General features: G+C 41.9%; 1 protein-coding gene across 4 annotated transcripts in view; it reads left to right on the forward strand.

Annotated features, from left to right (window-relative positions):
• The first annotated feature begins 211 nt into the window (after positions 1-211).
• Positions 212-24,382, forward strand: part of LOC118115403 (calsenilin) — a 34,626-nt gene continuing 10,455 nt past the window's right edge. The window contains exons 1-3 of one of the 4 annotated variants that reach the window (XM_035166522.2): positions 216-810; positions 11,972-12,146; positions 19,430-19,432. In XM_035166522.2, the coding sequence (XP_035022413.2) occupies positions 574-810; positions 11,972-12,146; positions 19,430-19,432 (415 nt within the window). In that variant the 5' untranslated portion in view covers positions 216-573. Of the gene's footprint in view, positions 811-11,971; positions 12,147-19,429; positions 19,433-19,570; positions 19,986-22,539; positions 23,999-24,382 lie in introns of those variants that run through there. The other 3 variants (XM_047341414.1, XM_035166525.2, XM_035166524.2) reach the window with 3 other exon arrangements.

The raw sequence follows: 24,382 nt of genomic DNA on the forward strand, positions 1-24,382 counted from the left end.
AACACAAGAGCTTGACATTTAAGAACAAACAAATAGGTGACATGTTGTCTTTAAAAAGTCACTGAAACAATTGTTTGATTCTCAGGATGATTTCCAGTGAAATTTCTGCCAACTTACTATTTGATTAATTGATTAATCATTGCAGCTCTACTTTAAAATGCTGTGGGGGTCGGTCTGTTGAAGGGTTGAGGATCTAAAGAGCTGAATGAAAACATAAAGCTAATATCAATGTTGAGGAAGATAAACACTGTGATTTTTCCACGGTGTGATTGGTCAAACAACCCCCTGTGTCCTCGTTCATTAAATCTCTGTGTGAAGAGGCAAAAAGAGGATTTTCCACAACCTGGCAACCTAAAATATGTTCCTATTAAATATTCAGCCTATTTGACAAAGTCATTATAATTGAGCTTTGTAAAAGGCTGCCTATTATCATGCAGCTCTGTTTGTATGTGTGGAGCCAGCTGTGCAGTTTTCTGATATTCCAGATCAACATCTGTCCAGGTGTTGGTGATTTAGGCAGAAATAAAATGCTCTTCCAGCCTGTTGACTTTATCCTCATTAGGCTGTGAAAGGATGAAGGTCCTCTTCTTCTTCTCTCTCGGCTCCCATCACCCCACCCCCACCCCCTCCATGTGTGTGTGTCTGTGTGTGTGTGAGAGGGAGAGAGAGAGAGAGAGAGGAAACGTGTGTGCGCGCATTCCTTCGCATCCAGTGGAGCGGCAGTCGGAGGTGGAGGGTCCGCACAGAGAGGTCTCACTCCGCAGAAATCCAAACCATCAGTGTCGCTGCTCCAGCTCCGCAAACATGCAGGTGAGAAACACATTCAATGATTTTCTATAGAAAAAACATTTTGTGCTGTCGAACAAGAGGACAGGAAGAGAAACGATGATTATTTTCCTGCAGGTGGCAAATGAGAACAAGTTAAACCAACAAGCCTGGATCTTCTCTCCAGGCTTGTTGGCTGATATTATGATTTTTTTTATTCTTAATTCTTTAAATTCCCTCTCGACCCTCAGCAGCTCCTTCGCTCCCACTTTTACCCAGAGCTGAGTTTGGGAGTGAAGTTATGTAATTGCATCCTGTGCGCTCAGAGAGAAATCCTGAGGACGGCTGCTTCCACCAAGTGTCACTTGGCATCACGTCTTGTGCCACGACTTTCTCCTCCCTCATCGTTAATTTTTCAGCGTGGTTCATGTGTCTCTTGTAGTGTGTGTGGGTGTGTGTGTGTGTGTGTGTGTGTGTGTGGCTCCCAGCAGTTTACGTGTGACTTCATAGTCTGCCTTAACAGATGCACAGTCTAAATCCTCAGTTCTGGGAAGAAGAGAGATCGTGTTTGTAATTCTGCCCGTGCTTCTCTTCTTTACCTCTTGCATGGCGGATGAATCAGTTTAGCAGATCAGTCCCCAGCAACAAGCAGCTTCTGAGTCTGAAAAAGCCCCAAAATGACTTCTTACACCTTTCCAGCCATATGCTTATCAACGCTGCCACAGAGATCTGCTTCTGGTTGACTTTCTTCCTCCATGAATGTTTCTCAGAGCGCTGGAAAGAATATGTTACTGTCAGTGGAAATCCAGTCTCTTTAGGGAGGGTGGAAGCTCTGCCTGGTTGCAGTGTTCACAAGGCAAGAGGAGGCTGCATCGTCTGTGGGCATTATTTAATCTCACCATTGTGTGTTTGAGGACAGATGGAGGCAACAGATCACTGACAAATATTGATATTTGTGACCATGTTGGACAAGAACAACTTGTCACTTCCTGCACACACACACACACATACATTCACACACACACATCTCTTGGTATACATGAGCGTCCGGTGATGATGCTGGTGAGTGAGCCAGTGCTTCCCTGTGAGTTGTGCGACTTATCATCAATCACTCAGTGACTCGGTGAATCGATCAGTAAATCAGTTGATCAATCACAAACCTAATGAGATGGAGAGCTGGGCTCTTTGGGCTGGGTGTCTGTGTGTCTGTGTTTCTTTGGATGCATGTAGACTTGTTTTTCTGTTGTTTTAGTTTTTTTTGTTCATCATGTGATCTGTGCTGGATGGTAATGGTCAAAGTATTGATTTCTGTCAGGGCTGCAACAAACGATTGTCCTCGTTATCAATTCATCTACAGGCAGTTTGTTTCAATTAGTCAATTAACCATTGAATTGTATTGTGAGCAAATTGTAATCACCAATGCCCGGAGCATTTGGTGATGCTTTAAAAATGTCTTGTTTTGTCCAACTACCTGTCGGAAACCTAAAGATATATTTAGTTTTCCTGCACAGAAGAACATAGAAATCTCAAAATATTCGCATTTGAAAAGATGAAACCAATTATTTTTGCTTTAAAAATGACTAAAACTAGTGCAGCTCCCATTCTTAACACGCCTGTGTGGAATGGGCTGGTTGTTCGGCGCGTGGTGATGCTGGCTTCAGATTTGTTAGTTTTTTATTGTTAAAGTGACCTGCAGTAATTGAGCCGCTGCTGGACTCAGTGCTGACGCTGCTCCACTGCTGCTGCACAAAGAGCTGTTCACTGTTGATTCAAAATGTTTTAATATTCAGTGGAACATGTGTCCAAATTGCATCAAATTCGACACTGCACCATTTTGGGCCCTTGACAATACACATTTCAAGTGTGAAGCCGATGAGCAAACGATTCTGGAGATACGCGTGTGAGCCACATACAGACAGATGATTCATTGATTATCAAAATAGTTGCAAATTGATTTCCTATCAATCAACCAATCACTTGATCAATTAGTCGATGCAGCTCAAACCTACTTTAAAAATGAAGTAATGTCTGAAATTTGAGCTTGAAAAAGGACAAACAACTAATCAACCATCCGTCTTGAAGATAGATCTTCTACTGCTCCATTGGTACGAATGTTGAATTTCCGCCTGGCTACTTTTATTATGAGCGGTTTGACCGTGTCACATGCAGAGCGGCGGCTGCACCACCGTCTCCTCCAACATTTACATTTGTTTCGCTCTTTCTTTCTCTGGGTATTGACATGCCGGTGTTTAAATTCAATCATGCTATGAGGCAACTGTGTGCCGGATATTTTGGTGTGTGTGTGTGTGTGTGTGTGTGTGTGTGTGTGTGTGTGTGTGTGTGTGTGTGTGTGTGTGTGTGTGTGTGTGTGTGTGTGTGTGTGTGTGTGTGTGTGTGTGTGTGTGTGTGTGTGTGTGCTCTAGCTGTAGAATGGGTGTATGCTCAGTGGGGGTTTGTCATTGTTCATTCAGAGTCATTTTCAGCGAGATCACAGTGGCTGTCAGAAAGAGTCCCAACATTTTCATTATTTATTCTGTGTATCATCATTATACATCTGCTCTCTGTCATCATACAATGCTTTGTGTTCCACTTTCATCTTCTGCTTCCCTCAAACGATGATATTCCATATTAATGGTAGCACTGTGTGTATCCAGAATTTTATGCCTGTTCTTAATAAGATGGAGCTGGTAAACTTGGAAAGTATCTCGAGATGAGTCTTAATTTATTGTTTTTACTTTACCACGATGTGCAAAAACCTCCAAAATGGGAGTAGACATCAGGCTGCAGCAGCTACAGGAGCTCCACGTGTGGACAGCAGCAACATGAACAAGTTCCTGATGTTTAAGTGGAGATGACATTAAAAGCAGCTGACGACAGGTTCAGCAGCCTTTTCCTTTTCATACTAAATGAATTAAAGCTACTTGGATTCAACTCCAGTCGTATAAATACACAGAGTGAAGCGAAGCCGTTATATATAAACACAGACGTAGATGTCTTTACCAATGAGACTCAGAGGGAGCAGAAGCCGACATTTAAATATTTTAAATCTAGTTTGGGAGCCTGGCTGGAGGACACTCGGCTCTGTGGTCACTGAGCTGAGAGACTCAGACTCAGACTGATTATGTGGCTGGCATTAAAATAATGGAATGTCTGTTTTAATGATGTTGAGTTTACTGATGCTACCGCTAATTGGGATGTGGCGTGTTTTTTTCCTCTGTTGTTTATTTCGCGGTTGTTTTTCTTGTGTTTTTAGATTTTTCATATTAATGTTTAATCTTGTCTGTTTTTCATAGTTTAGGGTTTTAAATTCACCACAGTTATCCCACCCAGGGGCCGCAGACATAAATGAGCTTTTAGTTCCATCTGGCATAATTTATATATATAATATAAAATGCACTGTGCATGATAATATAAGGATTAACACAATGACGATTTGGGTCTTTTGATCAGATTTGTTGACGGCGACAAAAATATGGAACAACCTCATCTTCTTTATTGCATTGACCGTTTCTTAAAGTTGTAGTTTCAGTGGGAAGAGCACGTCAATCAAAGCAGTCACACAAAGTCGACCTGCACAGATCAGTGACAAGACACCAGACAGGCTGACGGCAACACACGCACACACACACACACACACACACACACACACACACACACACACAAGCATCCTTCAGTGAAGGTTACAGTGTTCATCAAACTGTGAACAGAAGATGGCCCAAGTTCAGTAATCAGTATCATCATTCATTATTTACTCAAGACCACAGTTTCCCCTTTACCTCATCCAAGTGTCTTAACACATACTGTCATTCAGTGTTCTGTAAAAATGAACATTGCACGACCTCATTAAAAACATTCCCTAATTATATTGATTAAAAAACATAATTAAACAGCGTATTGTTTATCTGCTGTTGAGGATTAGTTGTACGTCAACATAAGTTATAATAGAAAAAGTTGCATGTGTCTCCTTTACAGATACAGGACTCAAGAGACTTAGAAGAGACAGAGAAGAGAAATGGACGACACTGAAAACCCGAGGCAGATATTGATCTCATGTTTCATAATGGAGCCAATAACACTGGTAGAGCAGGGGGATTCTTAAGAGTCAAGCAGTGTAAACATGTTGGACTTATTTATATTCAATCTCATTATTAATTGTTTAATCTATGTAAGTTTATTAGTCTGTTTATATCAAAACTGTGTAATCCAAATGTAAGGTAGTCCATACAATTAAATGACATAAAGCTTAAATATCAGGCTAAAGCTTGGATCAGCTTGAATACATTTCCTGTTTCGGTTCAGTGCTCACTGCTCTCATAGCGTCATTATCAGCCGCAGCAGGCAGCAGTTTCCAGCCGACTGCTCAGCACCACACAGTCGACAGGCAGAGGTAGCAACAAGCTGGTGAACGTAGCGGAACTGATCTTTCCCTCAGGAGTCGGTAGGGACCAAAACCGGAGCTAAAAGAGAGCGAGGAATGAACCAATGTTTGTCCGGGGGCCGGAATCATGGCTAAGAATGAACGATGATGTTGTTCCAATGCTGCAGAATGTGTCAATAAACTGCTATTTGCGAACAAGTTATTTAATCATTTTAAAAGGTATAAAAAAAGTCAGTCATTGCCAATCTTTCCTTGTGATTAGTAAACTGATAGTGATGCTAAAAAGTAGAGGAAAATCCTTTTTTTCTCCCTTGACTGCCCCCAAGTGGTGGCTCAGTTGGTGCTGTACAATTAAAAATGTAATTGATTTGAATAGATTTGAATCTACCATCTTTCTCATCCACTGTCAGCTTGGATTGGCTCCAACACCCCCCCACCCCCCACCCCCCCTGGACCCTTAGAGAATAAGCGGTATAGATAAGGGATGGATTGACGGTTATCTTTTAGAGAAGCACTAAACTTTTCCTCTTTTCTGCCTACAATCATTTATAGCTCTGGGTATCATTCTACAATTTACTTTCCAAAAAAAAATCTCTTTCATGTTATCTGTGACCACACAAACAAAGTGAGCATATATATTCACACCTGCACGGCAGAGATTTGAGACCCTGCGGCGCTGGCACACAGCTGGGATCCTCGGCAGGAAATCCCCGGGTGGTAGAATTAGCGTGCAAAGGGTTTTATCAAGTATTCACTGTGTCTCTCCCTTCGGGCTGTCAGTGCTCGTCATCATGGTCCTGCAAGAGCACACACACACACACACTCACTCTCACACTCTGCGAGACTGAACCTACCTCCTTTATTTAGGTTTAGATCCCAGCAGGTATTTGTGCTTCACCTGGAGAGCAGCCTGGTGACAGGTGACATTATAGTGAGAGGTGTGTGTGTGGGGGGGGGGGAAGATGTTTGACTGTGAAATAAATTGGATGGAATGAAGAGGTAGGGCGATGGAGGGATAGAGGACAGATTTGCACCGGGTGAAAAGGGTGAAAAAAAACAATAAATATTAATGTGAGCAGCTAATGAAATGTTGTTCATGTTCTCCTGTGTGTGTGTGTGTGTGTGTGTGTGTGTGTGTGTGTGTGTGTGTGTGTGTGTGTGTGTGTGTGTGTGTGTGTGTGTGTGTGTGTGTGTGTGTGTGTGTGTGTGTGTGTTGTTTTCATTTAAACCAAAATTTGGTGAGCTCTTTGAAGTGTAGGTCGGTGGATCAATTCAATCTCAGAGTTTTTTGAAGCAGTGTTGAAACTTGGCACAGGCAGGAATGAATGTGTGTGTTTTTTGGTTTGTGTGCTGTAGGTTATGTGATAATATCTGGACCCACATGAACCGTACAGAGAACAGAGATGTAGGTTTAAATGGTTTTAATGCACAGCAGGTGAATAATGAATTGATCAGGTGCAGGGAGTCTCTGGGTTTGAGGATTTACTGAAGTCTGGCCAGGGATTGTTTGGGATTTCATTTCTTAAAGCAACATTATGCAACCCTTTAATGGCAGCTTCAAAGGGACTTAGTTGAGGTTCACTGACTTGGAATAGTGAGAATGGAATCTCTGTCATTCTCACTCCTCACCCTGAATGTCTGTTCTTTCTCTCTGTAACCTCGGTGAGTGGGTACAATCTCCTGTGAGAAGTGTGGAACTGACTGTTTCTCTCCAAACCACTAACTCACTGGGATGTGGGTTCCAGCAGGATTGATTCCCAGTTCAGTCATTGTTCGGTAAAGTTATGTAGTATTACTTTAAACAGAAGTCAAGGCAGAGCAACAGGGGGATCCAAAATGGAGCGTGTGATGAGAGAGGCTCGATGCTGTTTGGCTGTGGATGCAGGTAAAATCAAAACCCGGGTTAGGTTCAGGCAGACGGACATGATAATGTCAAGAATCTGATCTGGAAGAGAAGACAATTTCCACAGTCCGGCACCAAACATCCACAAAGACACGCAAACGACCACGTCTGTGCCCTGCAGCTTGTTGTATCTTAGTCTGTCCATCACATAAAGCACTTAGGAAATCTGAGGCTTCGATCACCTGCTGTGCCTGGTTAAAGTTGTTAAGCTGTGATTGGACAGTCTGTTGTTTGAACTTATGGAATCATTGAGCTGCAGCCTGAGTGTGTGGGTGTTGTCATATGTGTAATAGATGTAAGCGGAGGCGTATTTGTGTGTTTGTGTGTTTCTGGGTGTGCGTTTGGCTCCGGGTGTATTTATAGTCTTTGCACTGTCTGCTTTTGTGTCTCTCAGATGTCCTCACAAGGAGAGAATGTGCTCACAGTATAAAGGCAGACAGGGATCACACTGTTCAGAGACAGAAACCGAGGAACCGGTCGTTATCTCGACAATAGATACACAGAACATGAGTGAGAAAGGTGTGTGTGACTCGTGTGTGTTGTGGGACTGTGAGGATTCTCCCTGACGTTGTGTGTAATCGAACATTCGGAGCTTGAAGAATCAGTCGGGCAGAAGAGTTTGAGTCACACTGGGAGGAACATGAGAGAGAGAACATGTGAGCTGGGACATTATAGAACATGTGAGAGACATGCTGGGTATCTGCAGTGGTTGGTAGCATGCGAATCACATATTAATGGAAACTCCTCCTCCATAATAAGACATTACACAAGAACACATCTCTCTCCGATGTGTCACCTCCTTTCTATCAGTTTTCTATTGTTTCCATCCCTCACTTCCCTAAAAGAACATTCATGATGCTTAACTGCCTCTGATTATGTTGTAATTTCCTCTCATAAGTTTGCTTTATTGGCGTGAACATTATTAAAATGAAAAACAATTAAAACAATATTGCAAAAGCAGATTGTGCTAGATTTAAAATGTAATATAATATAAAATACAGAATGTAGATTTATAAAGAATTTAACAATGGGCGTACACCAGGGGAAGGGAAATACTCTTAACGCTAACACAACTTCAATTTCCATCAAAGCTTATAATATATCATAAATCTTCTCTTGTTAACAATACATAATTAAAGCTTTGTGTGAATCCCTATAAATTAGTTTTGCATTCTTACTAATTGTTTGCTTAATAAGTATTAAATAAGCTCAACCTGCACTCACTAATGGAAAAGATACATCTGCGTTCAAACCCAATTATAAAACAAACTTAAATTAAATAAAATATAGCTTATTATGTTTAAAAAACAGTTGCAAGCAAATATTTAAAGCTGCTCTAATCAATATATTTATGATCACAGTGTGACTTTTAGCGTCTTCTGACTCGCAGCCTGCAACATTACTTTGTTCTGTCACTTTCACTCCTCTATCACTGTTTTCTGTCTCATCAGCAGCAGTTTGGAATGAAATAAGTCCAAAAACAAAACACACACTACATGCACACATTTTCTTCAAAAAGTGGAAAGTGCCAACAAAATCAGCTAATTCTACTTTTAAAAGATAATCAGATATATTTTAGCAGCTGATTGGACTATAGTAAGAAAACAGAGGAAAGAGAGTCAGTGCAGTTGCATGTGATGCAGCTGGTTTTCCCTCAGGCTCTGACATATTTTCACTGCTTCCATGGTAATGTCACTGTTTTCCATAGTAAATATAGTTTGTGCTTGGAGAGTGCTGAAATCCTGGGTTTTTATTTTTAATCTGCCCGAGTGTCAGCGACAACTGTGGCAACGGAGGCATAATGTTTTCAGTTTGTGCATCTGTCCGTCCAGTTCTGGTGATAACGTGATATCTCAGGAACGTCGGGAGGGAATTTCTTGGATTTAAAGATTGTTGGATTAAATTACGGTGATCACGCCTGTTAATATAGTGATATGGTCCATTTTTTCTAACAGACTCTTAATACCTATATCACTGAATTCCTTATTCTACATGCATGTAAACTGCATTGGTTGGCTGGGGTGTACGACCACAAGGTTTTATCTTTTTCCATCAGACTCAATGGCTAAGTAGATGTCCCTCGATCCATATCAGGTTTCTGTCCATCTCTTGTATTTTCACCAGCGGTACATTAACTTTTATTTGAATACTTTGGTTGTTCCAGATTGTGTCTCTCTCAGGGCGACCTCATGTAATGAGAGTCAGATTCACGCTTCATGTAAACCAACATACATTGAACCAACAACAGGGCGACTGATGTTTGATAATTATGGCAGAGCTCTCTTCTCTGTGTCGCCGCTCCGTGTTTGCTTTGAGCGTTATGGGAAGGCCTATATGCTTTGCCTTATAGAATGTGTGTGTTTGTGTGTGGGTGAGTGTGTGTGTTTGTGTGTGTGGTTCAGAGGACGTTGCAAACATTACAAAAGGGAAGTGTTGCCCCAGGATAAAGCTAGCTGAAGCGTTAAGAAGCACAAGATATTAAAAAAAAACTAGTTTTGTGTGTACGTGTGTGTGTCCAGCGGCCCATGAATAAACTACTAATGTAATGCTGCATTTTCCCGTGTTTACACTGCATCTGTCTGCATCAGTTTGTCTCGAGGCCTCTTCTTTCCAATTTGTGACTCGCACCGAGGAGCCACATGGAAAACAAATTTCCTTTTTTTTCTAATTTACTTCTCTGGAGAAGTGATTCACCGCTGAGCTCGCTCCCGACCTGTTTTCCTATTGCTGCTGTGTGCTGTGCCACTGCTGATCTGTGAATAAGTAGATGTTGGGATGAGTAGAATTGTTTCCGTCACCTCTCTCCATTTCGGTGTGTTGTTGTTCAACCATGTGCGTTTGTGTGTGTGTCTCCATGCAGATCTTCTCGCTTCCTCATAGTCTTCCTTCATTCCTTCCTTCCTTCCTTTCTTCTCGTCTTTTTTTGCTGTTTATAATCTTCTTTTCATGCTCAGTAATAGTCTTGCGGATGAGTTCCCAGCAAAGTGCTTTCATATCTTCATCTCCTCTATCCTCCCATCCTCCTTTCCTCCGTCCTCTGGCTGTCCTTTGCTCTTCTTCTCAGATAGGCCACAAGTCATTATGCTAATTGACTTCAGTTCTTCCAGGAACACGAGTAGACCTTGTTCTCCTCACATCTTTTTTCCTTTTGCTGTTTCGCTATTTTACCTATCTTGCTCTCTTGAAGTGAGGGATTTGCATGGTCAGACTCCCGTGGGATCAAATAGCCGTTTAAAATCCTCCCTGCGTTCTCCCCTCCTCTCCCTGTGTCATCCTTTGCATTCTTGTCCTCCCCTCAGCGTAAACAGAGCCTCTGTTTGTTCTGCCTTCACCTCTTTAATCCTCTTCCTCACACTCACTCCACTGTACATATTCATGTGTGTGTTTTGCATGTGCCCAGCAAGAGCAGCCTCATCGAGCTTTGACTTAAGGCTGTAAGAAAAAAGACATTCTCTCTAAATCGGATCAAATCTGATGGAGCCCAGTGTTTGCTCCGAAAGAAACTGGGAGGACGCCAAGATGTGACAAGAAGAAATTGAAAAATATATTAGAGGAAAAAACTTAAATGTCAAATTTATCTCCAGCGATAAAGGAGGATAAACGCTGAATATGAATGAGTTGAGGAGAATGGTCTGGCATAGTAAGAGTCGCAAAATCATGAGTTGGAGCTCAATGTCAAAATGAACGAAACAGCCTTTTAATTACTCTGGTATTAAACCTTAGGGTTGAAATGGGAAGATATGCTCGTGTTTAATTCACATGTGCAGATTTAGTAGAAAGCTAATGTAACTTTCACGTCTTGGATTGATGATTTATTTATTTACATGAAAAGGAAGACACTAGGGAAACATAACAAACTATAACTCTAGGAGTATATTAGTAAAATAAAGGTGTCCTTATTCTCTCATCCATTCATCCATCCAGGTTGTTGCCATTCAGTTCATCTTATTGTAATAAGTGGGTGAAAATATAACCTCCTAATGTAAATACAGAAAAGACTTAGAGCTGCTCTGGGCTGTGATCACACATTACGTGAAAGGCGTCACTCCAAACACACACACAGAACATTTTCTCCCAACTCTGTAGCTTCCCTCACTTATTTGAGTTATTGGTATTTGAAATGTTCGATAGTCTTTCAGCTCATTGTTTAGGATTTACAACAGGAAACTATAAGGTTTGAGTTCTTCTGGTGAAAAAGCTCTGCTGAACCATGTCGGCGGGTAAAAAGCCAGATGTTTCCCTCTGGAGTTATTAGAGACCGAGTGAGTACTGGACTTAAATTCAACAGGGTTTCAAAAACACGACTCCATGTGAAGGATATATACTGTGTGACTGCTGGCTGTGTAAGTAGGCAACAGGCTCACCGTAACAGCAGTATATTAAGTCATGTTGACCTTTACTGTTTGTGTCCACTAGTGTCGAAAACATCTGTTAATGCAGCTTTAAACTGATCCATCACTTGTGTGGACACTTGCTGGAGCTGAAGACTGTGGTATTATGGGAAATGTTGGTACCCGGTTTTGACAAGGAAGATAAAAAGACAGTGTTTCTGGTTCTGCTGCTTTTAAAAAAAACTGTCCATCATTAGTACAGTGGTCGTGTCTCTGCAGGGAGTCGGGAGGAAGGAGAGGAGGCGAGTCATTTAACAGTGACGCGCTGCTGAACAACAGGCTCTGACTGATTGTTTCCCTGAAGTACAAAGTAAAAAACCTTGTTAAATACGACAGACCAGCTGAAGGGAACTCTCTCTAAACCTCTCTAAAGTGTTCCTGAAACACCCCCAGATCAGAGACTAATCATATTGTCCAGCCACATCTCCTGCTTGACTTATGGATCTCAACCTTGTTTGTTTCATTTCCATATTGACCTGAGCTCTCTTCTCTTCCTCCCTGGCTCATCGCCCCCTGTCCTCCCCCTTCCTCCAGGTGGATGGCAAGGTGGTCGATGGCAGCCTGCTCGGAGACGCCAACGGCGTTGAGCCCGCGCCGGGCAGGGTGAAGGATTCCGGAAAGTGGCAGAAGCCGCGGTTCTCTCGGAAATGTCTGATGAAGTGCTGCCTGGTCAAATGGATCATCGCCAGCACACAGCCACAGGACACAGGTGAGAGGGGGGGAGAGTGTGAGTGGGAATGAGTGTGACGTGCTGGGGGGGACTGACGATGTGGTGGACGCACAACAAAGGTGACTTACAGTGTTTGAATTGATCACTGAATTGACTGGCGGACACCTCCTGGCCTCCTCAGGTCCCTGTGGGCACGACTGACTCATTGTGCCGGGCAGTTGACCTCAGGGTCAAGTACGCAGAGATCATTTAGTTGCGTACACTCATTTATCAACCTCAGCTCCCCATTAATATGCTCTACAGAGACTTGGAATACTGACACAACCACATCTCCTCCTCTATGCCTCCAGAACTGTCTCATTTCTATGTTTCACAAGCTCACATCTACAGTAACATGCACAGTTACTGTGGAAAACAACCAGAAGAGCTAAGGAAACACTTTACAATACTCTTAATGCTCTTAATGCTCTTAATGCTTACTGGTTCATAGTGGTGCTTAAATGAAGTTACAATGGAAGAAAACATTGGGAATAAGGGAGTACAAATTTGACATTTTATTATTTTTGCAAAGACTGTGTACATAAAATACGGAGGAGCAAATCTAAAGAGGAATGAAAACCTGACATTATAACTTCACACAGCAACCATGTTAGATCATCCTTCATTTATATTGTTAACATGTTTTATTCAATTTCTCCCAATAGATCCCTTTCACCTAAATCTTACACACTGAACCTATAATTAAACAATAATAAAAAGGATAAAAAAAGATAACACTTAAGCTTTATTTCCCAGAATTCCCAGTATTATTTTTTTTTCACAAATAATTGATTTCTCTTTGCCTTTTCAAATCCCACAGTTTATTTTCCCAGTGTAATTCAACCCAGGTACCAGTAAATGTTTTATAGAACCTGAAACATACAACATGTGTTTATTTTAACTCTCTGGATCTAGCATGTTGTGGGTTTATTTCCATGGTTTATTCATCGACTTAGTGTCAGTGCTCCACCCAGTGGTCCAGCTGGGATTGTGCATGATTGATTATTTGCCTGCAGGAAGAGCGAGTGTGTTTCTGAATGAAACTGACGGGTGTTTAATCCACTGAGGTCAACAACTTTTATCTCAGTCTCTTCTCATATTTCTACTGATGTGTTATCGCTCATGACTTACAACACAAAGCCTTTCCACTGATACCTGCTTAACTGAAGAATGAGCAGAGGTGGATCTATTATGGATGTTTGGTTTAAAAAAAGCACTGATGGATGTAGAAGCTGTGGGTTGAAATAAAGGCCAGGGTCCAAAGAGTTCTAACAATAAGAAAGTTTATTTAGTATAACATTTAGTGCAAGTATTACAAATAAGCAATAAAAGAATCAAATAATAAAAACATGAGCACAACTTTCTATCAGGCATCTCCTCTTCTCCCAGACGGTCGTTTACCTTTTTAGTTTAGAAGACTTTTACCATTTGAAATCATTGCATCAAACTGATTGGATCAAATGTATTTGGGCAGAATGTGAGAGGCTGAGAAACAGGTCTTGTTCGTCTGGAATATTTAAGAAAGAGGGATCACTCGCTGTGATTCAGCGGAGAAGCTTAGAAGATTTCTATCAGTGTTGCCTCCACTCAGCTGCCAACGTTTCTCTGATGCACCTTAACTCACATAATCAGTCTGTAACAGATTCACCGAAATCCTTCAGGCCTTGCTCTGGTTGCAAAATCTGCAAAAAAGAGCTCTTTGTGCAAGTGAAACGGGAGAAGAGTGAGTAACAGAAACATTTACAGAGAGAGAAAGAGAAGCAGGGCTGCGATGGGATCTATTTCATCTCAGTGGTGCTGAGGGAAGAGGGACTCAGCACTATGTCAGCCGGCAGGCCGTCACCTCTGTAATGGGCAGCAGCTAAAAATAGCAGCACAGAGACGGAGCTGTGTATCATGTGAGAAGTGGGATGTGGTGGGGATGGTGCTGGAGCAGCTGCTGTGGTCCACTTTAGGGATGAGGAGGATGACGGCCCAGTCTGACAGACGGACATGAAGAAGTACAGCTGAGGCTTGATGAGAATAAAAGCAGATGATGTAGAGAGGAACGCTGGTGGAGAAGCTGAGAGGAAGGAAACTCTGTGTCAGGTTCATGTGACCTCTGCAACTAATGATTTTTATAATCAACTAATTGCTCAAATATAAGTTAATTAATCATGTCCTCGCTGTAGTTTCTGGGAATCTGGAAGTTTAATTACACAAGGATTTTACATTCTTCAAGGAAATACAACTTCCACATCATGATTTCTTATGAATGGTACTGATATCATCAACAGTCAGTAGTGAGAAGATTCTAGGTTTACTCCAGGTACAGACTGGTGGGACACATTGACCATAGATGAGTGTGAATGATTGTTTGTGTCTTTATGTTGGCCCTCCGATACGCTGGTGACCCGTCGACGGTTTTCCTCGCATCTCGCCCAACGTTGTCTGCTGAGATTGGCTCCAGTGTGTGTGTCTGGATATAAACTTTAAGATTTTAGAAGAAGGTTTGGTTCAGTTTGCATTTGTAGTATTTGAGTGGTGCTTCCTGTAGCACTTAGTGCTCAGTTATTTCCACTGAATAACGTTGGTGGAAGGTGTTCTCTTTGTCATCAGCCTGTATGAAATATATTTCAGATCAACCTCACACCATAATTTTCTTCTTTAAAAAATCCCACACCCACATTCCACATCTCAAATCTATTCACTTCAAAGCGAGAAAAAAACAGAAAGAAGAGCCTCGTTTGTTATTTTTCTCAACAAATAACCTAAACTATTTATTGTTTATCAAAGTAGTTCCTATAACTTATTTTCTGTTAATTGACTACTTTTTACTACCAGTACTACTTCAAACTTGCAGCCCGCTGTGTTGAATAAGAAAACATTTCATTTGATAGTAAGAATAAGCACAGAGTTTAATCTTTAAATTAAAAGTAGCTTCCACACTGTGGAAGAAGAGTCGGATGACGAAATCATATAAGAGACAGACAGGAGAGATATCAATGACTGTAATATGAAAAGTGTAATATGAGGCGGAGGAGATATGGAAGCGAGACAAAGAACGGAGGGAGGGACGTGAGATTTCTTCACGGAGCTTTCAAATATTCCTTCACCGGCTTAAAACCGTGTGCCTCTTGTCTGCCGGAGAAAGTGGGATGAACTGGGGAGAGAGCGAGCAGCCCTGTGGGCTGATAAAGGCTGAAACGGGACGAGGGTTTGTGTAGCGACTTGTGGTTTGTCAGGTTTGGTCATATGAAACGACTGCGACCAGCGAAATTCCGCTTGCTTCCTCTCAGACGAGAAGAGAGGAGGGAGAAACAAGTGAAAGAGGAGAGAAGAAGAGGAGGAAGAGGAGGAGGGAGCACCACCTGTTACCAAACTGTGACACCAGTTCATAAAGGAGAGTTGGTGTTTTTTCTAAAGGGAAACCGAGTCGTCCCCTGGACACCAAGAAAATACAAGTTCAATAGGAGGGTTTCACTTTTTCTGGAAGTTCCCTAGATTTTCCTTTTTTTGTACTTTTTCAGGTGAATCCTCAAACTCTTTTTTTCCTTGGTCTTTTCTGACTGGCTTTGTGAGACCCCCCACATTGTCCCGTTTGTTTCCCTCTGTTTGGAGCCGGTGGTGCAGGAGGTCAAAGTTTATAGAGGATGGATACGTGCAGGGCCGAGTGTGAAAAAGAGATCACCAAGCTGCTGCGCTGCTTCTTTGGCTTCATCACTGGAACATTAGTTCAAGGTATTTTCTCTTCTGTTCAGCAGCAGATTTTTCTTTCTATGCTTTTCAAAACAGATTAAATATATGACAAAGAAAACTGTATTTATTTCTCCTTCATCACAAAGGGTTCGTTCACTGGTAACAAATATACAGTTATCATTATTAACTGTTATCTGCAGCATATTGTTGTATCAATTGAATACTTAATCAGTAAGTACTCAAGTACTTTAAATTTAGTTTTCAGGTACTTAACTTGAATATTTACATTTTATGCTACTTTGTAATGCTCTTATGATACAATAAGTTGATTCCTGCTTGGAAATTCACTCTCACTTGGGACTGGCTCCAGTTACCCTCCGTGAGAGGATTTATCTAATGGATTGATAGACATTTAAAAACACGGACAAGGCATTTTATGCTTGTGAAAATGCAGTTTGCAGATTTTCCGTCAAGGAGACAGTTCCACTAAAAACCTCTTAAATCGTTTTTATATTTATATAACTTTTCCTTTTTTTTTTTACATTAAGTCTTACAGGGATTAGGCATGAAAGCAGGAGGGAGGAAAACAAGAACCGGACTTTCAGTCGCTGCAGGAGGACTCAAGCCTCTGTACATTTATATGAACATTTTACGCCTAAATATTGCAAAAAGCATAAAATCAGGAAACTTTACAATTTGTGTTGCAGAACTTAGATTTCGGGATCTATTTAACTGAATAATCAAACTTGTATTGAGTAGTTAAAAGTAATAACTTCATCTCGAGCAGCAACAACAGTAAAAAGATGCATTAACAACGTTCTATATATTTGATCAATCCTAGGGGCCAATAATTTTACTTTTTTTATTCTAAGTACATTGTGAGAATACTTATTGTTGTGGAGAACTAGTTATGAGTTGTTTTTGCTGCTTCTTCCTTTGTTTTGCTTGACTTTTTGTTCCTGTTTATTCTTGTTTAACTTCTGTTCCATTCATCTTTTTACCAGTCTGTCCTCCTCGAGTTAGTCTGTGTTTCCCTCCGTTCATCATTGATCAGATGTGAGTCTATCCTCTGTCCTCCTCCTGTGTCCTCTCCTCCGACGAACGCTTCATCAAGCCACCGCCGGCTGAATCAGCATGGTGCCCCTCTCTCTTCTATCTGCTTGCTCTTTATATGCACTCATTCCTCTATTCCCCACTGTCTTTTCTGACTGTGTGATCACCAGTCCACCTTTATCTGACATCTCCTGCTGTTTCTCCTCTACCAGAGGGTGCAGTGGTTCCTCTGTGGTGAGGCGACAGGAGACACGACTGGATTATGAATACTCTTGTCCTCTTTTCCCTCCTGATTTGTTTGGCCTGTCTGCAGCGTGCGCGCCTCTGAACAGGCAGGGGCTCATTTCTCCACTGATCCATTAGCTAAACCTAATTCTGTCTTTAGCGGGGAAGAGAGGAGGGAGAGAAAAAGAGAGATAACTGGGTGTTGGATAAAGAGGAGATAAATATCCAGGACAGAGGGAGAGGAGAGAAATGAGCTTTGATTAAGAAGTCCCTGTTTTAATTACACGGCTAAGTCTGACTTTGAACTTGCCTGGGCGACGTGGTTTTATGAAAAGGAGATTATCTCTCACAAGAAGTGAGACTGTGTTTGGATTTCACTGGAACATCCTCAGCAGTTGAGCCGGTGGGGAAATGCCTGAAAGAGCTGCCTCCCTCTCCCCGGAAGACCAATGTTTGGTATTTCTGCAGCAGGGTTTTAGTGGAGAGGCCACAGAGCTCATTAAGGTATCTGCGGTGTTGTTTACTGAATTTAGAGAGGGCCGTTCATATCGACGCTGAGTGCAACATCAAGAAAAGTTTCCATCTCCTGTCCCTGGAGCAGGTTGTTAGGGAAGAAGCATTAAATAGACATGTGTAATGAGTGTGTTCAGTCCTGCAGGCTCACTGCCTGTGCCCACTGTGCAGATTTACACTTGTGTGGATGATAACATGATGAGAATAACAAGCTTCACTGCTGCAATCCTATATTTCTTTGTGGCTTGTTTTTTTTTTTGTCCATTTATTGGTTGTTAGTGATCAATCATTTATTTGTGAAACACAGAAAATGATGATGTGACAAACCGCAGAGCTTCAACCTATTGGTTTGCAGCTGAGTTTGCTTCTATCGGAAGAAGAATCTGAAAGATTTGATCCCCACTCTCATGTTTAATTTCCTTCAGTGAATGAATGTGGGCTGCTCCGCTCTGTTACACAGTGTCCAGTGTCCTCTAGTGGTCAGGTGGGATACTTACATAGCTGCAAAGGAACAGGAATATATTCGTGTAACCAATTATTTTATCTTTCTCTGAAATGTCAGTAAAAGAGTGAGTCATCAACATCCATCACAAGTTCCCAGAGTGATGTCTTCAGATGTCTTGTTTTGTCCAACCAACAGTCCAGATCCCCAAAATATCGAATTGAATTTCTTAATTTCTCTCTATTATCGAGCACAGAGGTTGACAATTGAATATTCTATGCATAGTAATTTCAAACATTTGTTCAGTCTAGCTTCTTAAATTGTGATTGTTTACCGCTTTGTTTTGTGCTTTATAATGACAAGCTGAAAATTTCCTTAGTTCTAAACTGCTGGTCGAAGAGAACAAAGAATGTAGATATCGTGTTTTTGGCTGGGAAATTACAAAACAGAAAATAACATCACTTGATCAAGACAATAAGTTAAAATAACATATTAACTGACTGCAACAGTCTCTTTTATAGTGCTTGTTTCTGGAGCTCTCTGCATCATCAATGTTTTGATACATTGCAAATTATAACACTAAAGGTGATCAATACAATGTCAACCACAATCATTTAGCCACTGTACGATGTCACCTCAGGGTGTGAGCTCTCTGTGAAGTTTGACATTAAAAAGGAGTTGAATAAGTTGAATGGACCTGATTCAGGATTTACTTAGTTTTACACAAGCACGTTAAAAATGGATGTAATGCTGCTTTTATGTTTTTCACTATTTAACATCGATCTACATGATTTGATTTGAATTTTAGTTTATTTTCAGCCATCATTAGGCCACAGTGCTGCACGATCACAGGGACACTCTCACATTCTGCAGCTGATGTAACCAAGCTCATTTTACAATTTACTGGAAGCACAGAGGAGTCATATTCATGTGTTTATCCCTGAGAGACACTCCCAGGTCTCTGTGCCGGGTCCTGTCCAGGAATACATTGACCGTTTGAACGATTAAGGATTTATTGCGATTTCAATTTGCGGATTGTTAAAACCAGAACATCCACCACGTCCTGGTAATTACAAATGGGATATGAAGGATATTAGTCCATTTGTCATAAACTGCAGCGGTGAGTAGATCAAGATTCTGACTGAAAAGCCAAGCTGTCAATTTATACTATCAGCTTACAGAAAGCAATAAACAGCCGTGATTCAATTCCTTGTAAAACGAGAATCCCCCATTGAAAAAGGTCTTGACACAGATAATTTATAATGGTGAGAAACAGAGACTATGGCTACCCCTAAAAAAAAATTTGTGATATAGATCACTTTGGCGTGTGATGCTCTCCAGTGAGAGAGTCTATCAGAGACGTGCAGTGAAGATGGTCATGTGGAGAGCGGTCAGACGAGAGGAAGGGAGTGAGACAGACGGGAAAAAAGAGATGTGGAGGTGTGTGATGTGAAAGGTCAGCAGCTTCTGATCTCTTTTTTTTTTATCTCTCACTGTGACTTGATGTAAAAAAGTTCAAACAGATTTTCTAACGTGGCCTCTGTCAAAAGCACACACACACACACACACATACAAATACACACTCTCACCCGATGCCTTTTCCACAGTGTTGGGCAGCTGCTCCTGTCAGTACGTGAGATTCAGACTTTTTTAACACTGAGCCAGGAACCAAGAGATTTATAGAACTTCTCCATCTTGGAGCTTTTCACATTTAGACTTAAAAAGTTTGGATCCTCTTTGAGTCTCCTGTTGAATCCAAAGTGTCTCAGAGCAGCTGGTTAGCAGGGCCTGCCTCGTCGTTGTGGTGTAGTTCAGTTGCATCATGGGAGCTGTGATGGCCGCTCTCTCTGTGGAGGCCAGGAGGCGCCTCTCTCGGCCCAGCTGTCTCCCTCACTGTGGCCACGGTGCAGCCAGGTACCATCGCTCAGGTAGGCGCTTGCACGCTTTCACCCCCACGTCATTTGTCCCGTTGTCGACTCATTCATCCATCGCTCTCTCTGTTTATCACTCATTTCTTCTCTCTCTCTTCCCCTAATTAAATAAGTGTATGGACTGGACTGAGCAGTAATTCAAGCGAAATAGTATTTGTTAAATATCATGTCCAAATAATTGATGTGTAGCTACTTAGGGCAGCTGTGGCTCGGGCGATAGAGCGGGTCGACCACTAACCAGAGGGTTTTTGGTTCGATCCCTGGCTCCTCCAGTCTGCATACCAAAGTGTCCTTGGGCAAGATATGTGTGTGTGAAGGGGTGAATGTGGCTTCTACTGTGAAGTGCTTTGAGTGGACACTAGAAAAGTGCTTTATGAATACAGACCATATTCTTATTTCCATTTTTTTACCAGATAGAACAAATAGAATGTGACTTAATATTGTTACTCCAGTATGTGGAGCAGTAGAACATAGTATATTAATACTAGTATTATAATAGAGTATTATATCTCCTATATGGCTTCTTCGCCTTTGCATCTTTGTCTGACAAACAGTCCAAAACTGCAATATATTCATTTAACTTTATATGTAAGATGAGAAAAAGCAAAAAAAGGTCACATTTTAGGAGCAGGAACTTTAAAACGTTTGCCATTTTTGATTAAAAAATTAATTTAAAGACTTGAAACCATCTTGTAATGTCTTTCTGAGAACCAGTTTGAGCATAGACCATATGGAGTCGGGACGTTTTGGGAAAGTGAGGATCCACCTCTCAGTTTTTCAAAGTGCTGTTTGAGGGTTTAAACTTGCTTTTAGAAACAGGATTAGGATTAGGATTAGGGGTTCAGGGCACTTCACTTGAAACACAACTTCTTCCCACAATGCAAAATTCCTTCATTACCAGAGAGTTAGCTGCAGGAGGTGTCGGTATTCGTTAGTGCGTTTAAACATTTGAGAGCAGAGTCATTGTCGTGTGCATTCAAGAGAAGTGTCTCCCTCCTCTCTGACTGTGGTGAAGCCTGAGGTGGTCTTTGATGACGTGTCCGAATGTGAGGAAACATTCTGGGTTCTCTCTCCCTTCTCTTACTGACTGTTGTGTCAGCAGGCAGCGCCAAGCATACCTTTTAAAAAACCTGTTAGTGCCCTAATGGCCTGCCCACACACACACACACACACACACACACACACACACACACACACACACACACACACACACACACACACACACACACACACACACACGAGAAGAAACTCAAATACATCACATATTCTAACAACAGTATGCACAGATATACCTGCACGGTGTGTTGTGTGTTAGTGTGTGAAAGCCTGTCACCTAATCCACTCTCCTCCTCAAAGTGGTAACTGAAATGTAAATTTGACCTTCAGGGTGTTTCCTCTGCTGTAGAGATGCTCCACACACACTGTGGCATATTAAGAAATAGTGACAGTAGAGACCGGATAGATGGATTTATCTTTTTATTTTATGAGTAATGGCTGACCTAGTTTCTTCTGGTAAAATGTCCAAAGTGCAAAAAACGAGAGAAGCTCCACTACCACCACCGCCACCTCACCACAAAGATATTTCTCTCTCTCTCTCTCTCTCTCTCTCTCTCTCTCTCTGGCCTCCCATTTGTGTCTCCTTCTTTTCTCTAACTTTAACCTTAACTTCTACCTAACCCTTACCCCAACCTTAACCTGAACCAAAACTTGACGTAGACCAAACCTTAACCTAACCTTAAAACACGACTTCACCTTAACATATATATACGTTAAAGTATAGTGATATACATCCAGACTTGTTCTTTGTTCCCATAAGGAAGACAAGTTCCTATAATGTGAAAGATGTATGTCCCCTAAATAAGGGTAATAGATTGAACACACACACAGGTGTAATTCCATTCCCATCTTATCTTGATGCATTAGTAAGTGCAGAGTCATCAGTTTTTCTGCAACCACCCCACACTTTATCCACACTTATATTCACACATACATTTTTCTTCCATCTACTCTTTATCCAACTGTTGCACATCTTCCAGGCACTGTGAAATATTCAGAGTCCAGGGTTTAGAATTACGTTAACTGCCCCCCCCCCCCCCTCACTAGAGTCAGAGTTTTACCTGACAAATAATGACTAATAAGACGTAAAAGTTACTAAGAAAAGGTTTAAAACAAACACAAACATATACAAAATAACAAAGAGAAGCAAAACTGTTGCACCTATGTAGTAGTAGTTGCAGCCTCTGGATGTAGAAGGAGAAGACAAAGAGGTGAAGAGGTGGATGTGCTGGAGAAAGGATGGACAATTTGTAGAGGAAAGAGGGAGCCGAGCAGAGAGGCTCCCTCTTTCCTCGGTCGGCCAAAGTTATGGAATGACAGAGGAGATGGAGGGAGGAGGAGGAGGAGGAGGAGGAGGAGATGCAAAGCCCCGGGGTGCAAAAGCAAATCAGATGGACAGACGAAAAAAAAGGAGGAGTGCGGTGGAGTAAGGAGAGACCAAAAAGAACGACGGGATGGGTGGAAGGTTTAAGGTGGACTTTAGTTATTAAACCTCGGCTGGAGCGAATGTGGAAGGACTGAGTCGAGGGAGGTAAAGTTGCAACAGATAAATTAAAAAAAAGCTGCCCTGAGCAGGGAGTGATGGAAAAATATGTGCGGAGGAGGTAGAGACCGCAGGAGGAGGTTTCATTCCCCACGGCTCCTCTCAGTTTCTCAGGATTTCCCTCCCTGGACGCTGCTGCTGCTCTAAGTGCCTTCTCTCCAGGGCCATACTCTTCCATATCTGGACCTGGACTTGGACAGTGAAGCGGACAGAAGCACAACACCGATCCTGAATGTAACTGTTTATACCGCTGGGCTAAAAGGTGCTAGGATGACCAAAGGATTACCGACAAAGGGATTTCTTGCCTGACTTAAATTGTCAGAAGTCCAACAAGTTAATTTCCCCATTTTTTGTTCATCAGAGTTTTCACTTTGCATGGGAGCCTACTTTTTTGCATCATGTCTGTTTTGGAAGATTACCTCATCCTCAGTATTGCTGTTATGAATATTATCCCAGATGCCGTGAAGACTAGATAGTCAGATTGTCCTCAGTTCGCACATAAACAGTGTTTGCAGTATGATTTTGTTCCAGAGCTGAGGTTTCACAAATTGCTTGTGTGATCGGCGCATATAATGGGGTAATTTATTTATACCCGCCTATGTTGTTTTGCCATTTAAAGGCATGGAAGATAAGTATCGCATGTTGTGTTTTCTGACTTTGTGTATTTCAATAAGTCGCTTGCATTCACCTGGACTCTCTCCCACCTAATGGGAGCATAATTCTGAAAATGGACTTCGAGGCTGTAATCGAGTTCTTTGCTTTGCCCAAACGACGTTTTTATTTAAAACCAAGATGTGATTCATGAGTGTAAACTATGAGGCGAGGACTGATAATAGCTGTTTGGATTAAGACGATGAGCAGTAACTTGTGTCTTTGCCAGTCCGAGCTCCTGAGTGTGTGTATGCAGGATGAAAGTCTGGAAAGTGACTCTTAACGTCTCCTTTAATGCACTGTAATAAATGGCTCGTGACACAACCCCCATTTTCCCTCATGGGTCCGGAGAGGGAGGTTTTCCATATATGTCGACTTCCACGTATTTTCCACTTCAGCATCAGTGTTGACATTAGAGCAGCCTTCATCCAGCTCACTGGCCTGGTTCTCATGCTGCGTCCTGGGCCTGGAAACAAACCCATGCTGCCACCCACCAACCAGACTGAATCCTGTCCCGTCCTGGTCCGTCCCTGTTGAAAACCCTTGTTGTTGACTAGCCTGGCCCCTGGCTTCCTATCGTCGCTCTCCCCGAGACCAGGCCTTCTCGTGCAGGCTCGGCCCTGAGTGGGCCCCCCCCTCCCTTGTCCTGCAGTCATGGGGATCCAGGGCATGGAGCTGTTTGCCATCGGAGTGGTCATCATCCTTTTCATGGCAGTTCTCAAGCAGTTTGGCATCCTGGAGCCCATGTCCTCGTTTGAAGGTAAGGGCCCACCTGAGGCCCCTCTACTGGTTTAAGAGGGACCTGCAATTTGGTGCAACCGTTATCTACCTCATGTACTTACTAAACATACCTCAATCCCCTCCCTCCAATATAACCACTAGATAAACATTCAATAAATGGTTAATAAAACACTATAATATAGCCGACTGAGGGACAGCAGTGGCTTTACAATGACACTAATGTTGACAAATGACACTGGGTGGCCTCGGAGGTTAAATTGACAAGTATGTGTTCGTTCAAGTTGAGGAACATTTCGTGATCAAGAAAATTATCCCTGGAGAAATACATGAATAAAATAAATAGAGGAAAAGTTGTTGAAGCTGGTTAGAGTCCCGCTGTAGGGATGATTATTGCAGGTTATCT

This window comes from Hippoglossus stenolepis, chromosome 9, assembly GCF_022539355.2.
Source record: "Hippoglossus stenolepis isolate QCI-W04-F060 chromosome 9, HSTE1.2, whole genome shotgun sequence".
NCBI classification, from domain to species: domain Eukaryota; kingdom Metazoa; phylum Chordata; class Actinopteri; order Pleuronectiformes; family Pleuronectidae; genus Hippoglossus; species Hippoglossus stenolepis.